Source organism: Nematostella vectensis, chromosome 3, assembly GCF_932526225.1.
Source record: "Nematostella vectensis chromosome 3, jaNemVect1.1, whole genome shotgun sequence".
Classification (NCBI taxonomy): Eukaryota; Metazoa; Cnidaria; class Anthozoa; order Actiniaria; family Edwardsiidae; genus Nematostella; species Nematostella vectensis.
Window position 1 is genome coordinate 14,068,137 of NC_064036.1, and position 17,733 is coordinate 14,085,869.

The 17,733-nt window shown below is 42.5% G+C and overlaps 1 protein-coding gene across 2 annotated transcripts; it reads right to left on the reverse strand.

Moving 5' to 3' along the window:
• Positions 1 to 567: 567 nt before the first annotated feature.
• Positions 568 to 9,323, reverse strand: LOC5518754 (glutamate receptor ionotropic, kainate 2). 2 transcript variants are annotated; one of them, XM_001638646.3, is made up of 16 exons: positions 8,876 to 9,323; positions 6,886 to 7,035; positions 5,933 to 6,202; positions 5,458 to 5,714; positions 5,252 to 5,392; positions 4,923 to 5,093; positions 4,426 to 4,530; positions 4,199 to 4,336; positions 3,676 to 3,876; positions 3,257 to 3,529; positions 2,943 to 3,120; positions 2,550 to 2,694; positions 2,115 to 2,294; positions 1,667 to 1,842; positions 1,153 to 1,304; positions 568 to 975 (listed from the first exon to the last, which is right to left on the reverse strand). In XM_001638646.3, the coding sequence occupies exons 1-16, from the start codon at positions 8,946 to 8,948 to the stop codon at positions 670 to 672; spliced, it is 2,916 nt and encodes a 971-aa protein (XP_001638696.3). In that variant the 5' UTR covers positions 8,949 to 9,323; the 3' UTR covers positions 568 to 669. The 2 variants fall into 2 exon arrangements, with proteins under 2 accessions (XP_001638696.3, XP_048581549.1); XM_048725592.1 differs by having other exon boundaries at positions 6,886 to 7,134; positions 8,876 to 8,924.
• Between the last annotated feature and the right edge of the window lie 8,410 nt (positions 9,324 to 17,733).

Below are 17,733 nucleotides of genomic sequence, written 5' to 3' on the forward strand. Positions count from 1 at the left end.
GGAATGGTTTCTTTTCTCAAGCAACACAATAACTTTTACAAAAAGTAAGGTTTTCATCAAACTTATCTTTAAACGGCCCGTAGAACACTCGACTGGAAGGTCCGCTCTAATTGAAGGAAAATTGTACCACTGCGAGCTAGGACGAGCTACCTAAGAGAAAATGGTCCGTTAAATGGGTAAACGAGTTTTAGGTAGCCCCCAAAATTTAGTTGCCTTAATGGTACCTTATTTGAAAATAAAGAAACTCGAAATTTAATTCTCGCGGCCTTCAGTATGGCGAAATTATATACCCTTATACCCATATTTTGCTATTTTTTGTACTTCCAAAGTAACAGCGTGTTTAGACAAACTATTTGATGCTTGAAAGCTAACAATACCTGGCTTGAAGTCAAACAACAACCGGTCTTACAGTCAAATGTTTTCTGGAACCTTTTCATCGGAACCACTATCAAAACCCTCAAGTTCTTCTTTTGTGCAGTCATAAAATATTCCATCCTGTTCAGTGTTTGAATCGGGATTCTTCAAAAAGCACCAAAGACGCATTAATAATATCATTGCTAAACTGGGTCATTCTTTTCAACAAGCTATTTTTTTTTATTTTTCACTCTTTTTCGTACAATGTTTACCGTAATATCAATAAGGACAAATAGAGAGTTAGGGCTACCTGTGCTATAACTCTACGCTATCTGATCTTCTAGATAGCAGTCCGGTATTGTACTCTAGCCTACTTGGCGTCTTCATTCTTGTATTTGGTGTTACTAAGGTCGGTGTTGCTAGGGTCGGTGTGGCAACGGAAGTTTCGCTTGCATTGTCTCGTAAGATAGGTCTGTAGCTAGATGAAGTCTGTGTAGATCTAGAGGCGTGGAATGTCATGCCGTGCTTTTGTTGAGAGATCTTGGCGGCTATGCGCCCCCTATATTTCCATGAGCGGATGACACGCGAACAAATGGCGCACCAAAATCCCACAAACTTGTTCTGTAGAAACACAAAAATTTTTCCACAAATCATAATCTCGTTTCTAAGAATCAGCTCAAAGGTCCTGGCATTGAACGATGGATCGCTAAAAGCTGGTCGTTTCTTTTTGAAAGATCGCCAAACACCATCCTTTTTAATTTTTTTAGAATATTTGTGCTGAAACTTTTAATCGCTCACCCTCTTGCGCTTGTCCCGTTTCACGTCTGAGTAGGCTGCGACGAACCACTCGAGCACTAACAACACGCCCCCGATCGCTATACCCGCCACCATGAAGATAAACACGCCCAGCATGTTATTGATTCCCATCTTACTCGTGTCTGAGGATTTGGCTGAGGAAACATGGCAACGCTAGCATCTTAGAGCTCAAAGAGACTATTGACAGAGCACCGGACTGACACGCGTACTGGTTTGTGCTAAGAATCCAGTCGGCTGTGTTTGGGAGGGGAGGGGTGATTCCCATCTTACTCGTGTCTGAGGATTTGGCTGAGAAAACATGGCAACGCTAGCATCTTAGAGCTCAAAGAGACTATTGACAGAGCACCGGACTGACTACGCGTACTGGTTTGAGCTAAGAATGCAGTCGGCTGTGTTTGGGAGGGGAGGGGTGAGGGAGGGATGTCTCCACTAGTTTGGCATAAGAGGCTGACATGACGTAGTATTTGACAAGATGGTGATAGAAGGAAGTTCCTACCGTCTTGTTCCTCGGCCTCGTCTAGAGGGGCACATGGTGTGCGTTCGATCATCCATTCCTCGATCATCGTCTTGGCAATGCCGCTCTGAACAAGCTTAAGGATCTCCACACTCAGTAGATTAGTGTATGGCGACTTCTTGGGCAGGGCAAAGCCGTAATGCGCATTCCCAAACGTCCTAAAATACAAAACGTTTACAAAATGAGACCAAGATGGTGCTGAGTGAATGCATCCATTGGAGCATACGTTCTGAAGGGTGTCCGTTATATAGAGGGGTGAGTGTAGCAGCATCCCTTTCATTTCTTACATCTGTAGAAACACCCGGCCTAAAAGGTGTCCGTAATAGAGGGGTGACTGCGGCATTATCTCTATCATGTGTTGCATCTATCGGAAATCACCATTAACCCTTCCGATCTCCAAACGTCAGGAAGAGAACGGTTACCACTTTACCTCGTGTCATAGCCCCCGATGAGTTTAATGCGACCACAGTACGTCTTTCTTGCCAGATACTCCAGGATCGGTGCGTCGTGAATAAACGCATACTTCCCCTTTAGTGTACGTTCGATTGCAGTGTATGTATCCGGCTGCAGCGATCGACGAAGCTTCATATACTCCCACATCATCTGATATCTGCAAAAGGAAACATCAGCTGATATTCACCTGACAGTGACGGATCTCGGGAGAGCTTTGCGACCGAGCTACATACTTCCACATCATCTGACCGATATTCACCTGACAAGTGACAAATCTAGGGAGGAGACCGAGCATTATCTGATATCTGTAACTTACAAATAAATGGATAAAATTGCAGTGGAAAATTGAAGCCAGATTCCAGAATTCATCATCACTCTTGTACTAGCGGACCTTATTAAACGGCCTGTGTACCTTTGTACCGAAGACGACTGAAAAAAGTTCTGTGTCAGGCTGTTTTCCACACACCCGTACGCGATCTCCGTCTGAGATGAAAGATCCTCGATTCTTCTGATAGGCGTCTGCATGCGTGTGGTAGTCAGAAAAGCGGCCATATTTGCTAAAATAGAAAGTACGAAAACACAGTTGCCGCTGGTCTGACGCACCCTTGACTGGGCCATGTATGGTTGTTAGCGGGTATAGGAGCCCTTAGGTGACGAACCGTTTTGTTGCCGAAACAACCGTAATTCGGTATTCTGTATGTAGGAGCCGCTAAAAAGGACACAAAAAGGAGATCAAAACTGAAATGTCGGTCATCGTGGGTCAAAAGGGTGATAGCGCTGCGTTACACATAACGTCACAACATACCTGTGTATGTTGCACCAAGTATTGTGATGACAAACCACCATACGGCCACGGCTGCCCGTCCGGACGCCGATACAGGGTGGTTTCCGTCTGGGCCTTGTCCGAGATAGTACGCTGCTGAAGACCAGATTGAGTTAAGAAAGCTGAGGGAGTACTTTTGTTTGAGGTAGGACTTTTTCACCTGTAAGGAAAGATTGATTGTTCAGATGATCTATGTCCAGATGTCCAGCGCTATATTAGAAAGCATTTAGGAGAAATGACGCACGCTACATGTCGCGAACGATATTTCCTCTAGTTTAAACCAGGAAAGTCCTTACCCGTTTGTTGATGGACTGTACGCATCTGCCGTAAAACCCAAACGGACTGACAACACTAAAAAGCCAGTTGACCACACCCATCCCTAGCACCGCACCAAATATGGTAATCCACAAGTCACTCTTGAAAGGTTCCAAGAACCGGAAGTAGGGTTTAGGGCTATTCTCGGTCCCCATCACAACCCCTATACCTGAAGTCATAAAGGGTTGTGTGAAATCGATGACTTTCCAGCGATGAGATGTGATGGTTATCGGACCGACAGCCAAGTCGGCTCTCTAGGGGATAGAAAACATTTTTATCGAATCGGAAAAAAAGAGATTTCACCAAGCCAATTTCCTCATAAGCCTCATATATGCCTTATACTCGCCCTTGAATAATTTCTTTTGTAAAGTTTCAGTAATTAATGACTGCAGATACATACCTCTTGAATAAGCTCATTGATGACGCCGTCCCAGTTGCCTGTCACCGGGTTCTCCACGCCTACGCGTCCGTCAGGCGACATGTAGATGGTGTAGTTAAAGTGAAGAATCTCGCTTAGTCTGTCGAGGAGATCTATCACTGCACCCTCGAACCTGTCCACCGAGCTAGAAACGTTACCAACTGGCATTGTAAAAGGCGAACCCTGAAAGAAGACCATTATATGAACGGGAAAAGGCCTGACTATAGTGTAGTGCATAATTCGCATAGAAACGAGGCTCGCACAGTATTTATGCGTCCTTTGTGCATTTAACCAGCAAGTTAATGATTTGAAATAACAAGTGAACCATGTGCGCCGATAGAGTGATAGAAGCTCGCCTGTACGTAAAACGGTCACGCAAACGCAAAAGCAATTAAGGCGCATTAGCTCTTTTATAAATGCATTGTACCTTTACTGTATGCTTGTTTTGCTACAGCATATTTTTCTCTTTTTAAGTTGGAAAGGTTAGTTTGGAGTCACGTTTTACTTTGAAAGAGACGACTCGTATTGTTCTGTCCGCCAATACATTCTCGGAGTCTCGAGGCGTCCCTGGGCCTCCACTCATCCAAACAACTGTCTTGTCCGAGTCCATCATTAGTCCATCCTTTGTGTTCCATTCTCCAACCTGGAATAACCACAAGGTTAAGTAAATGGCTCCTAGCTTCATGCACAAAAAATTAAGAACTTTCAATACAAGTGGACCGGACAACATACCTTATCAAATTCATTTTCCTTCACGTTGATGATATCAATTGATGGATTGGCAAGGAAGCCATCTTGAGAGAAGCTAAGAAATCCCATGAACCCCGCGGTTTGGACCTGTGTTAGATTGGATTGCATGTGTGTTAGTGTAAGTGGGATGCAGTGAGCTATGGGTAGGGCGCTGTTTGGAACTATGTTTAGAGATTAATGTTAGTGGCATCGCAGTAAGCCATGGGACCTATGTTTAGAGGTTAGTGTTAGTAGGATCGCAGTGAGCTATGGGTAAGTTTGGACCTATGTGAAGGGGTTCCTGTTAGGGCGATCACAGTGAGCTATGGGTAGGGCCGCGGGTTAGATCTAATTGTAGATATTTGTTAGGTCGCAGGGAGCTGTGTGTATGGTTGGACCTACGTATAGAAGGTTAGTGTTAGTCTGATCGCAGGGAGCTATGATTATGGTTAGTTTGTATTGGGTCGCAGTGGGCTATGGGCGGGGGTATTCTAACATACCTTTTGAATATACTTGTTCAGCGTTATACCGCTGATACTCGGAGGATTTCGTCTTGTCAGGTTGCAAAACAGACCTGCATTGCCACTAGTCACTTGATCACCGGCTTGCACTGCGTTTTGGATGGCTTTTGCTATAACGAGTACTGAGTCGATGACTCTGCCGACAACCGGCTACAAAGAACACACCATTCATAAATAAAAACCTTGATAAAATCTTTAATGGATGATTTAAAAACCTTCAAAAACCAATGGAAAAACTCTCAATGGACAACGTCAATCCTGCAATACCCTTTGAGCATATCAGTGTGTGTGTTCATATAAAGACTTACGGTGAGTGGCTTGTTATGTGAATAGTCTGCCCAGTGCTTGGTAACACTCCTACTATACAGCCCCTTTCCGATTGATTGACGTACGCCAATCACACCTCTCAGGTCACGTGTTGCCAAGTGTCCGTGTGGGACTATTTGCACCTGTAATGAGTGTAAAAAATATTATTAATCACAAAAATTTATATTTAATATTGCACGATGCTCACTTCATCAAGCGCAGACTCTGTGAAGATCCAGACCCAGTCTCCCAGCATGCCCTTTTCCCGTGCTATCGCCATGACAACAGGGACGTAGTGGGCGCGACACTTGAGCACCACGATGCGAGCCCCGCCCTTGTTGATCAGCTCTAGGAGCATGCGCAGGGAGTTCTTGATGAGCTCTGGCGTGACGTAGAAATGCTCCACGTTTACCACCTCGACATCGTTACTTAGCAACTCCTGGAAGTCAGCGACTCCCTCGCGACCTGGAAGACAGATCAGCTTGATACAAGTAATATTGAAGCTTTTTTTATCTGAGGAACGTCGTGATAGCTCAGTGCTAGCCACTCAGGTCGGTAGAGCAACTCCCAAGTCTTCGCTGTTTCTAGCGCTTAAATATCTCAGTGACTACCTTAACTGTCTCTTTCCCTTACTTATCCCATTCAGTATGTTCTCTGTTTCGAGTGCTTAGATATCTCAGTACCTTGGTTGTCTCTTGAGGTCAGAATTGACACCTTCTTCCATTTGTAGTGGCGAATCAAGTCCACGATGGCTTTGAACAGCGGTATATACCCGGTGCTCATGCGTGTTAACAACTGTTGCTCGCATGGGTTGTAAGTGAATGACAGTCCGTCAGTCAGCGGTGCTACCTGTGGTACCTGAAGCTCGGAGCAAAATCTTTGTATTGCTTCAACGCCGAAGAGCTCCATTGGACCAACAATGGCGACCGCTCCTCTATCTACAAGACTAATGGCTGTTGCGAGGTCCAATGGGGAAAATAAATAAGAGACGTGAGATATATAAAAGAAAGATGGGGGCTCACTTCGATGGTACATGTCGCTAGAAGTCGTATTAAGTTGTTGGGCGGATCCAGTCTCTTATAAACGAACTAAATCATCAAGTCGTGCCTTCTGTCCGTCAGTCAGTATGTAGATTCGTTGGCGTTTTTATCCGTCCCAGTCCTCTCGTCCACCGTATGTACCTACTCCAGATATCCGTCCATATGTTTGTTAAAGTCCGCCCCCATGCCCGATAGTCCACTCGCACCGTAATTTTTTGCTTCTTGCACTTTTTAATCTATACATAAAACGGGTTTTGAAATAAGCACCTTCCCGTATAAAGTGTGGTGGACAGGCGTCATTAAACAATTATTGGATGAGACAAGCTGAATCAGGCGAATTGTTTAAAAACAGCGCGCGCCAGTGAACACCACGCTTAATCAAGCATATCCCCCAAAAAGCGCGATCATTCGAGCAGTCACGGTTTGTTTGTCCCTCCCGGACACCTGGGCTAGCAACTCAATGCTGTTAACTGTTTTGTTTGATACAGTTATCTTCATGAGAAATTTCTTATTATTGTAACTGCGGCCCTGCGCTTATTCGAGCAATAACGGCATCAGACGCCCGTTCGTCTGATAAAGTTCACTTATCTCTTTACCCTTTTGCGTGTTTTCCAAGTCGTCGTTGATATTTACGAACTCCACGATTCCGTCTACAGTAATCCCAGGTGTCATCACGGCTCTTGCGAGTTCCACCGCTATCATGAAAGCCTCGTATTCAGCCGAGTGCTCCTCACTGAATATCCCACCTATACCGGGAAAAGCGGTTATAATGACCCTTCTCTACTTTCATCTTCTCTCAACAAGCAAGATAGTGTTACGAAGCTCGTTTTAGATATTTTTAGTCCCTAGCGGAAACATAAAGTTAGCATTGTAGTCTCGTCTGCAAAGATGTTTTGGTAGGAAACTACGTCAGCTCTATCATATTGATCAATATTTGTGAAAGGCTCAGCTCAGAGGAATTCCCACGGTACTCCAAAATGTTTCTTCCCAGCTGTCCCAAAGATTCTAATCTAACACACCCTCATAAACAGGACTTAATTAGCCAAGTGCACCGTGAGAACCACCCCGAGCCGAGCCCTATATAAGGGGCCGCAGGCTCTGTGTAAGGGGCTGTTTACATGATACCGGATCGAGTTTCGTTCCGGGTTGACTTTGAGTTTCGTTCCACGTTTACATGGCGGAATGCCTGACGGCGAGCCTGCATTGCTTCAGGACAGCACTCGCCTCAATGCGCGTGCGCCACTCGTTCCAGGCAGCTCGACCGGTAATCTCGCCCCGGATTGAGATTTCGATCCGCGTTTACAAGATACCGCGAGTAAATGTGAGTAAATTCTCGCACCAGAACGAAATTTCGATCCGGAGTGAGAACCGGTGCGACTTCGATCCGGAACGACTTCAGTTTTGTCGCGGAATCATGTAAACGCGGAGTTACAAAATACAGGTGTACATGAGGGGGACTGAAAAAAACGGTGTGAGTTCACCCCGTATCGAAAGTCGATCCGGCGTCATGTAAACACACCCTAAATCACTCATTACTTCTCATCATCTCAACACTTCATTCATTACTTCTCATCATCTCATCACTTCTCATAACAAATCATCACTTCATAATCTTCTTCTCAGGTAAAGCAGTGCCATCAAAGATCCTATAGTACTTCATACCTCTCGTAACAATAGCTCGGATGCGATCTCACAGACTGACAGATCGAGTGTGATCTCACGGACTGACAGTTCGGGTGTGACTTACAGGCTAACAGCTCGGATGTGATATCACGGACTGACAGATCGGGTGGGATCTCACAGGCTAACAGCTCGGATGAGATATCATAGGCTAACGGCTCGGATGTGATATCACGGACTGACAGATCGGGTGTGATCTCACAGGCTCTCGGATGTGATCTCACAGGCTAAAAGTTCGGATGTGATCTTACAGACTGATAGCTCAAACGTGATCTCACGGAGTGAAAGATCGAGTGTGATCTCACGGACTGACAGATCGGGTGTGATCTTACGGACTGACAGATCGGGTGTGATCTCACGGACTGACAGATCGGGTTTGACTCACAGGCTGACAGATCGGGTGTGATCTCACGGACTGACAGATCGGGTGTGATCTCACAGGCTAACAGGTCGAATATGATCTCACGGACTGACAGCTCGGATGTGATCTAACGGACTGACAACTCGATCTCACAGATTAGATTTATCCCAAAGTTCGAAGTGCTAATTGGTAGTAACTTGGTTCTTAACACAAACACCTCCTCCTAAGCAAAGCTTTAAAACTGGTGCCATAAATGGTAAAAATTTAGATTTTCTCTCAAAATACTTTAATATTTTGTGACATTAATATAACTAATAATAATATAACTAATAATCATCGACTAAAATGCTCGCATTCCTGTCCTTACACTTAGACTCAGTATTGAATTTCCCCGAGTTGTGTGCTTAATAACGAAATATGTATAATATAGGCCTTGAATTCAAACGCAATTATTTCTGAGCTGTGGAGAAGGAATCCCAAGTTTGCATGTTGTTGATAAACATCATGAATCAGTTGCCAGGAAAACCAAAAGTAATGATACCCACCAATTAAAACATGTGCCGAGTTCCCTCCCTTCGCTGTCAGGGCGATACACAGAAACGCTACAAATCTGAACATGGTAACAAGACGATCAACTTCCCTGGCCTGCGCGGAGTTTTTCCGACGGTTGACAGTACGTTATGTTAATTCTTAAGCCTTGTTTGTATTGTGATGAACTGATTGACTTCTCTGCTTCTATTGACGAAAGATAAAGCGAAGAATAGAACGCACTTGGTTCAACACGTGGACAGAACCAGTCATGCGCAGCGTCCATAGCAAATATGCATCTTGCGTGTTTATACAGACTCCGGTCAACCGGCTATGTTTACACGGTACCGGACGAATTTTCATCCGCTCAATAATTCGTACCGTACGTGGTGTTTACAAGGAACCCGAATTTTTCGCACCGTTTACACGGTGCCGGTGGAACCGGACGAATTTCACCTTTGGTCAGCGGTTTTTCCAAACAGCAGCTACCCTTCACAAAGTTTTCCCACCAAAGAGAAACCCAGCCAGTTCTTACCCAAAACGTTTTTATGTTTGTTTCTTCTTTTTCACCGCGGTGTTTTTTTCGGTGTTGTTGCATAAAACTGCCTGCAAAATCCGTCGTTTATTGGCCTGATAAGCAACATTCTCTGCAACAACCGACACGATAATGTTGCTCATCATTGCAACATAATTTGATAGCATTTGAAGCAGAATTGGTATCATTTTGAGATGAAAATAACGGACTCCACCGAGGTTGTTCATCTACTGAGCAGCCAGGCAGCTATGCCACCGCGCCAAAAATCATCGGTTGTGGTGTTTACATGGTTCAAGGCGGTTCGATAATTCATCCGGTCAAAAATTCGTCCTCGAATTAGCCGTACGAATTTTTGTATTGTAAGCCGTCTCTTTTTCGTACGGTTAGGGTGGTCGCGTGTAAACGGTACGAGTAACCGTACGAATTATTGAGCGGACGAAAATTCGTCCGGTACCTTGTGACCATAGCTCTTGAAAACTCCTGACTCTTTTGAGTTTAAAGGAAAAATATTTTACAAGCGCCCAAGCTATCATACAATACTCTATATTTTACATGTACGACTCGGGCGATGTCCGGATGATTCTCTGGTGATGCAAGGTTTATGCTCGGGCGATGTCCGGATGATTCTCTGGTGATGCAAGGTTAATGGTCGGGCGATGTCCGGAAATCTCTCTGGTGATGCAAGGTTAATGGTCGGGCGATGTCCGGAAATCTCTCTGGTGATGCAAGGTTAATGGTCGGGCGATGTCCGGAAATCTCTCTGGTGATGCAAGGTTAATGGTCGGGCGATGTCCGGAAATCTCTCTGGTGATGCAAGGTTAATGGTCGGGCGATGTCCGGAAATCTCTCTGGTGATGCAAGGTTAATGGTCGGGCGATGTCCGGAAATCTCTCTGGTGATGCAAGGTTAATGGTCGGGCGATGTCCGGAAATCTCTCTGGTGATGCAAGGTTAATGGTCGGGCGATGTCCGGAAATCTCTCTGGTGATGCAAGGTTAATGGTCGGGCGATGTCCAGATAATACTGGGGCAGTAGTGTCATTTGAATGGGGACTTCTCAAGAACATTACATGACTAAATCTCGATGTTTATTCCACAACTCTATTGAGTCAACAAACGTATTGCAATGATATGAAAAATTCTAAAAACAATGCAAAAATATTGAGAATAAGGTGTAACAGAACAAGCAATCCAACACAGGGCGGCGCACGTAGGAAAAATGAACTAACTAGTTTAAGATTCCATGCACCGTCATATGTCAAATGTAAGGGCGGTGGAAAAATACATTTGAAAAGAAATCGTTGAATCCTCACAGTAAAGTACATTAAACCAGGGAAGTGTAAGTCTCTAATTAGTCGAAAATTGAAAGGCGCGAAAGTCGGGACGCGCACGAACAGAAAAATTCGTCGTTTGCTAAACTTGCTACAGCTACAAGGCCAAAGCTTGTAATACTATAAAACACTGAGAAAACACGCGAATTTGCCAAGTTGACCACCACAAGTGTGCTGACTATTATGATGACGTTACCCCGTGAAGTCATAATGTGACGTCAAAGATACAGATAAAAGCAAATATTTTAAGTAAAATTGCTCGAAAACAAATATTGAATACGTTTTATGAATCTTGAGGGATGGGTGCACTAAGCCAAGAAAGCGTTTAAGAAATGATTGAGTAATTGTTGTTGTTTTTTCAAAGGTCCTAAAATCCAGATTATTTGATTTAATTTTGGTTTCTGTTAGATAAACGCTAAATCCATGCTTGGCTATATGAAGGAGAATTCAATAAAAAGGAATACAGAAAAGATATTGCGTTTTGAAATAACTTGGCGACAAAAAAGATCTTTTTAGAAAACAAAGAACCGGAAGTGAAACAAAGCCCGCGCGTGCTCATTTGGCCTGCCCATACACACTGATATCGCACATGATGAAGTTTAAAAACAAATTCCAATAGTGTTTCGTGGTATTTGCGCTTCAAAGGAACGATATCCGTCAAGTCATGCTGAAAATGGAAAAAGTATTTTAGAATTCTGATACAGCGCGCGCTACTTTTGAAATAAGATTTTCAGTGCGTGAGCGAGCGTTCGGTGTTAGCAGCGCGCTCAGGTAGTAAAAATTGAAAACTTTGGCTTCATAAAGGTTGGCTTGACTAAATCATCGATGAATCTTCGTTTTTACAAAATATGGGAAATATCATCACCTTAAAAGGCTGAGATCACTTAAAGTCGATTTTTGGGAACTTGAAACGCATATTTTTATTTCTTTTACTTCAGGAAAGCTTGGAATGACGAATTCCGTGTTATGTATACGCGCTCAACGCCACCAGCGTAGCAACGTCGTTACTGAGCAACACTAATGTCAGTACACCCTTAAGGTAATTCCCTTGAATTGCACTGCGCACCCCTTCTGCGCATAGTGGCGCGCGCTGTTTGTTCGAATTTTCCGGTATTAAGTGCGCGCGCGCCACAGTTGTACAAGAAAACAAAGCAAAAGGCGCGCGTTTTTTTTACTTAAAATCGCTTTGACAGAAAAACGAAGTCGGTAACCCCATTTTTTATTTGCTCAAATAATTAAATATATACGGAAAAATGATATACTGAAAGAAGAAAAAAAGTTGGGTTGTAGAAGTTTTGTTATTTCTCTTAAAAGCCGTAAAAGTACTTCAAAATGGCGCTCTTTACCGTATGAATAGTGGCGCAAACAATGTCTTTCAGTGCGATCTCTTAAAATGTGATTTGTTTTGAACATTAGCTACTACGGGGTATTGTTTAGTAGATCGGATTTTGGCAGCTCGACAAACAGAACTAATTTTCTAAAGACAATAGGCACTCTTTTTTGAAAACTAAGAGTTGGGATTTTTCCTTGCGCGATCAGTAAAAACGCGTCAACTCTATGCCCCTCTGTTGTGTAAACGAGGTCGGTACCCCCATTTTTTATTACATTTTTTGAAAGCCCTTAACTTCAATATTGTTTATGCCAAGTTTTAAAAAATTCTGGGTTGTAGAACTATTTCAAGGGAATTACCTTAAGAGGGACTTGTCTTGAAGTATAGGTAAATGAATATGGACTCTCTTGAATCTGGCATTAAGAAGTGTGATTGTGGTAAATACAAATGTTTTTTTTATCGGAAGAAAACTTTCGTCCGTCCACAAATTTTCCGCTTGATTCAAGATGAATCAGTCTGAAAGGGTATTTTTTCCGTTCAAACAACACCAGTTTTTACTAAATTTTAGGGTTTCAAAAAACAGTAATATACACGGACTTGGTTTCGTTGAAGATTTCATAGATGAATATATGTGAACGTTGCGGACATCTTTTGCCGCCAAAAACCCCACGTACTCCCTAAAAAGCCCGGCTTAAAATAAAGCAACGTCCCGGACCCCAGCTTTTGATCAGAGAAGATCCAGAATTTCAGACCCCAGCTTGCATCTCACAGGCGATTCCGAATTTCGGACCCCCAGTTGCATCTCACAGGCGATTCCGATCTTTACAACAACTTTCCAAAACCAGGGGCTGATTGGAGTACAGCGAAGTATGAGCTTTTGGGACATAGGATAGCTTAAAACCCTGTGGTATGGAATGATCGCCAATATTTATTAGTTGTTTTTTTAAGACAATCCATCTTTGATGCTAAATTGGATATATTGGCTTATATTGTACATACGATTTCATTTTGTTTCATCTTGGGAGTCCTGGGTGAGGCTTTACATGAATGAGTATGTGAACCTTTAAACTATATCTTGCAAGTTTTTGTTATCAATTAATTTAGGAGCTGTACTATAAAACGATGTTGTGTAACTCTTGACAGAGCTCTGTTTGTATGCTTATAGAATGTGCGCTACTTGTCTGGTCTCTGTGTGTATGACTATAGAATGTGCGCTACTTGTCTGAGCTCTGTGTGTACGCGTATAGAATGTGCGCTACTTGTCTGAGCTCTTGGTGCATACCTATAGAATTTGCGCTACTTGTCTGAGCTCTGTTTGTATCCCTATAGAATGTGCGCTACTTGTCTGAGCTCTGTTTGTATCCCTATAGAATGTGCGCTACTTGTCTGATCTCTTTTTGTATTCCTATAGAATGTGCGCTACTTGTCTGAGCTCTGTTTGTATCCCTATAGAATGTGCGCTACTTGTCTGAGCTCTGTTTGTATCCCTATAGAATGTGCGCTACTTGTCTGAGCTCTGTTTGTATACCTATAAAATGTGCGCTACTTGTCTGAGCTCTTTTTGTATTCCTATAGAATGTGCGCTACTTGTCTGAGCTCTGTTTGTATCCCTATAGAATGTGCGCTACTTGTCTGATCTCTTTTTGTATTCCTATAGAATGTGCGCTACTTGTCTGAGCTCTGTTTGTATACCTATAGAATGTGCGCTACTTGTCTAAGCTCTTTTTGTATTCCTATAGAATGTGCGCTACTTGTCTGAGCTCTGTTTGTATCCCTATAAAATGTGCGCTACTTGTCTGATCTCTTTTTGTATTCCTATAGAATGTGCGCTACTTGTCTGAGCTCTGTTTGTATCCCTATAGAATGTGCGCTACTTGTCTGAGCTCTGTTTGTATCCCTATAGAATTTGCGCTACTTGTCTGAGCTCTGTTTGTATCCCTATAGAATTTGCGCTACTTGTCTGAGCTCTTTTTGTATCCCTATAGAATGTGCGCTTGGCGCTGTGGTAACTTACGAATATAATCTTTTGTAGATCGATAAGTATCCTGGATGAAAATGGCAAAAACCGTCAGCATATTTCCTCCTCTTAAACTAATTAAAATGAGAAAACAAGAGCGTTTTAATTGTTAATGTTTCTTTTATTGCACTCAGTTACAATCTGGTTTTCTCATGCTCAGAGGAAGTAGCCGTAGATGTCAACGCAGACCCTGCCTCGGTTGTCCCCTTCAAACTTGTTAAGCAAGTCCTCTCCATACCAGAGGCGGAGCATGCTCTTCGGACTTAACTGGTACGCCTCGTTGAAGCCGTACTGCAGCACGAGTTCCTTTGAGCGTGAGTCATACCCATCTACCGTATCAGTGGGCGGGGTTTGATCCACCACGATTCCTGGTTTCAGAATTGAAGAAATAGGGCGGTTAAATCATTTTATAGTGTTCTCAAAGAGAGTTTTCCTTAGTCGGATAGTTTAGAAGTACCTTGTCTTGCCTTTAATTCAAACTATGATGCGTAAGGGGCATGCAACTCGTGGGAATATGACTTGATTCGCCTTGTTTGTAACTAAGATGTTAAGAGGATGTTTTTCCAATCCCTTCCAATTGTGGCATCCCCATCTGCTCTTGTGAGGTCCATCAAGGCTTTCGGCCCTTTCACCGCACAAGATGTTACCACTGCGGTGAACGAGATTAACAGCGGCCAAGAAGCCTGTGTACTTAGGGGTGAATGAACCAGGGTGGTTAAGTCTTCCCTCAAAGCACACTGGCGCGTCATTTAGCTTCACATAGCTATCTGAAATTTGGGAAATATACAAATATTACGGTCACAAAGACCTTAATCTTAAAAACTATTTTTTTAATTGTTGAAACACAAATAGATAGACGAATAAAATAAAACGAATGTAGGAGACATCTCAATTTTTTGGGGCAGTGCTTTTTGCCAAATTTGAACGTTTCAAAGCATCCAAAATACCAACATTTTCTACGTGAATGCATTCCCCCGCGACATTTAAAACTAGAGCATTTCCAGTTTTGCACTCCTTTAATACATTGTGCTCTGCCTCTGAGATATATGTACCCCACCTCACAAGCATAGAAATATCTTATATTTTTTAACAAAACTAATAAAAGGTATATCACAGACGATTTTTTTCTTAAAAAGGAAACAGAATTTAAGAATACTTACGGCAGGTCCCCATCTCGCCATGGTGGTAGTCGCCGCTAACCACCATAACACTCCCAAGGAAACAAAGAAACACTGGGATCATTTGATACTGGCTCAGCTCAAGTAAACGTTTTGCTAAAAGTGATGTTGATGAGGGTAATGGGTGTCTTTTTATAGGCTTGGACACGAATGCTACACGGGTGCAGCCTGGATTTGTCTAAGGGGGGGTTCGCATTTGTGATTTTTACGCGTGAAAATGAGGTTATTTTTGAATAAGAAGAGACCCTTTTTGTCTGCCGAGTGGGAGTATTTTCTTCCCCTGTGCACCCCCCCTTGTAACGAGCCTGAGCTGCTAAGATATAAATTCGAGGCTAAAGGGTTTGATTAGTTCTAGATAGTTATTGCTAATTTTGATTTGGCATTATTTCGAAACGGGACGAATTATTTTGTTTATCAGTTCTCTATCTATTCTAATACCGCTAAGATCAGATTATAGGGTCGTGCTTAGGTAATAACTATCGCGTATCCTTCACAAACAAATTTACTGCAAATGATATCAAAGTTTTCGACGCTCTGTGAGACCTTGTAACAACAGATAATTCCATATAAAATCAAATCCGTTATATGTCGGTGATTTAGCCCTCAGAGGCTCCAAATAAAATTGATTATATCGTAATAGAGTAAATATTATATTTTCTTTTATTGTTTTTTATTTTATTTTGCTAGCTATCCCTTTTCATGATAGCTAACTGCTGATAAATCCACTATCATTAGCTATTACAGCCGTTCTCACTCACACGAAGCTCACTCAAAGCCCCTCGACTTCGCCCTAAATCAGAAAATCTCCAAACCTCGCGCAGGGCAGAACGAGTGGCCCCATATGGTAGAGTTACCGTTGTCATGTAAACTTTGACAAAAAAACGAGTTTAACGTGCCAAGTCTTCGAACTAGCCTTTGCGCGTGACAACGGCTGTAATGTGCAAATATTTTATTCATACTAAAAAAGTCGTGGCAAAGAATTAGTGTTAATTTGGGTGACGATTTTCATGATTACTTCTCCATTTTGTTGCTCAGCTTCCTTTGCGGTCTCCTCACGGTTGCTAAGATATAAACTCGAGGTAAAATAACTATTTATTGCTTATTTTAAATTTCGTAATTTTTAAATCATTGAATTAAAATTCCCAAGTTCGTCCTTTATTAAATTCTTAGCATCAGAGAGTAGAAGTGTGTTTCGTGTGTGGTCGAAATGCACATACCCAGATTTTGGCTTTTTAAGATAATTTTTTATTGGTCATCCTTGCTCGATACTTGCGCTATATATGAGCTCAGACTAAAAGCTTTCAATGACACTTTACAAAAAGTCGCATCTATTTAAAAAAAAGTCGCATTTGAAATTTTGTTTGCTATTTCTTACTAAGTACTTAGATACATTTTCCGCCTCATTTGATGTGAGATGTGCTTATTTGATGTGAAATTTGCTTTTTACACCTATTTTCAAATGTATGCGGAATCCCGCGTTTCCAATTCTCTCATTTGACAAGGCTAGTACTTGGTGTAAGTCATAAGCATTCCCAAAGTGCTCTGCAAGTGTCTTCAACAGATGAGACCTCTAAATATTATATTGATGGGAAATTACTCTTCAGCGCAGATCTTCGCTGAAATTTTTCATGGTTTGAGAGGCTGGATCATGTCGGGAGTCGTTTAGCAATATACTTTATGTAGTTTGATGTTAGGAACTTGATTTGAAGATCGTCTCAAATTTGAGAATGCTTATGATATCCACGAAGTACAAAGCTTGTCGAATGGCAGAATTGAAATTAAAACCCGGTATTACGCATACATTAAAAAAAAAGGTGTTAGCGTCTCGCATGTTTCTTCACGCCATGTCGGCGAGGCCCAGCTTCAGGATCCTGCTGTCTGTCTACCTATCTGCTGTCTCTGGTAGTCCACCGAACAAGCTTTGGCTTATTTGATACTTTTAGAATCTTTCGATTAGCGACAGTACTATATAAGATTTTTTTTGCTGATTTTAGGAACTGTTGGACTATTCCATTTTGTTATAAAAACAGTATCGCTTTGGTACACATAGCTCCGGTCTTAGGTTGGTAGCTGCATTTTTACAAGGAAGGTCACATTGAACCCGGCTGGGAGTTTCGTTATCGAATTCGCAACTTTTAAAATGGGGGAATCCCTCAAAGGACCAAGTTTGGCCAACTATTATTTGCAATTATTGGGGCACACACGTAATATATATTCGACCTAACCGTGATGGAAGTCATTCTATGCAATTCTCACCCTGGACTAGTCGTTCACAACATGACGTTAAGCCTGCGCAAATATAAACCCTTATCTGTTGACTTAGTCCCATTTTCATCGGAGGATTGGAGAGCGAACAGGTTTCTTCGCTTAAATCATTAGGCGCTCACATCTCCGAGGAGCTCACTTGGGTTGTGCACTGTGAGTCGTGAAAAAAGCCAATAGAAGGCTATATACTTTGAGGCAATAGAGGCCATTCCAGCTATAAG

Excerpts from the sequence above, each read along its gene's own strand:
- LOC5518754 (XM_001638646.3), bottom strand. The coding sequence starts at position 8,948 with ATGTTCAGATTTGTAGCGTTTCTGTGTATCGCCCTGACAGCGAAGGGA. Across the intron at positions 5,715-5,932 it reads GACCTCAAGAGACAACCAAG|GTCGCGAGGGAGTCGCTGAC; the intron begins GTACTGAGATAT and ends TCTGTCTTCCAG. Across the intron at positions 976-1,152 it reads AACGGGACAAGCGCAAGAGG|AACAAGTTTGTGGGATTTTG; the intron begins GTGAGCGATTAA and ends GTGTTTCTACAG.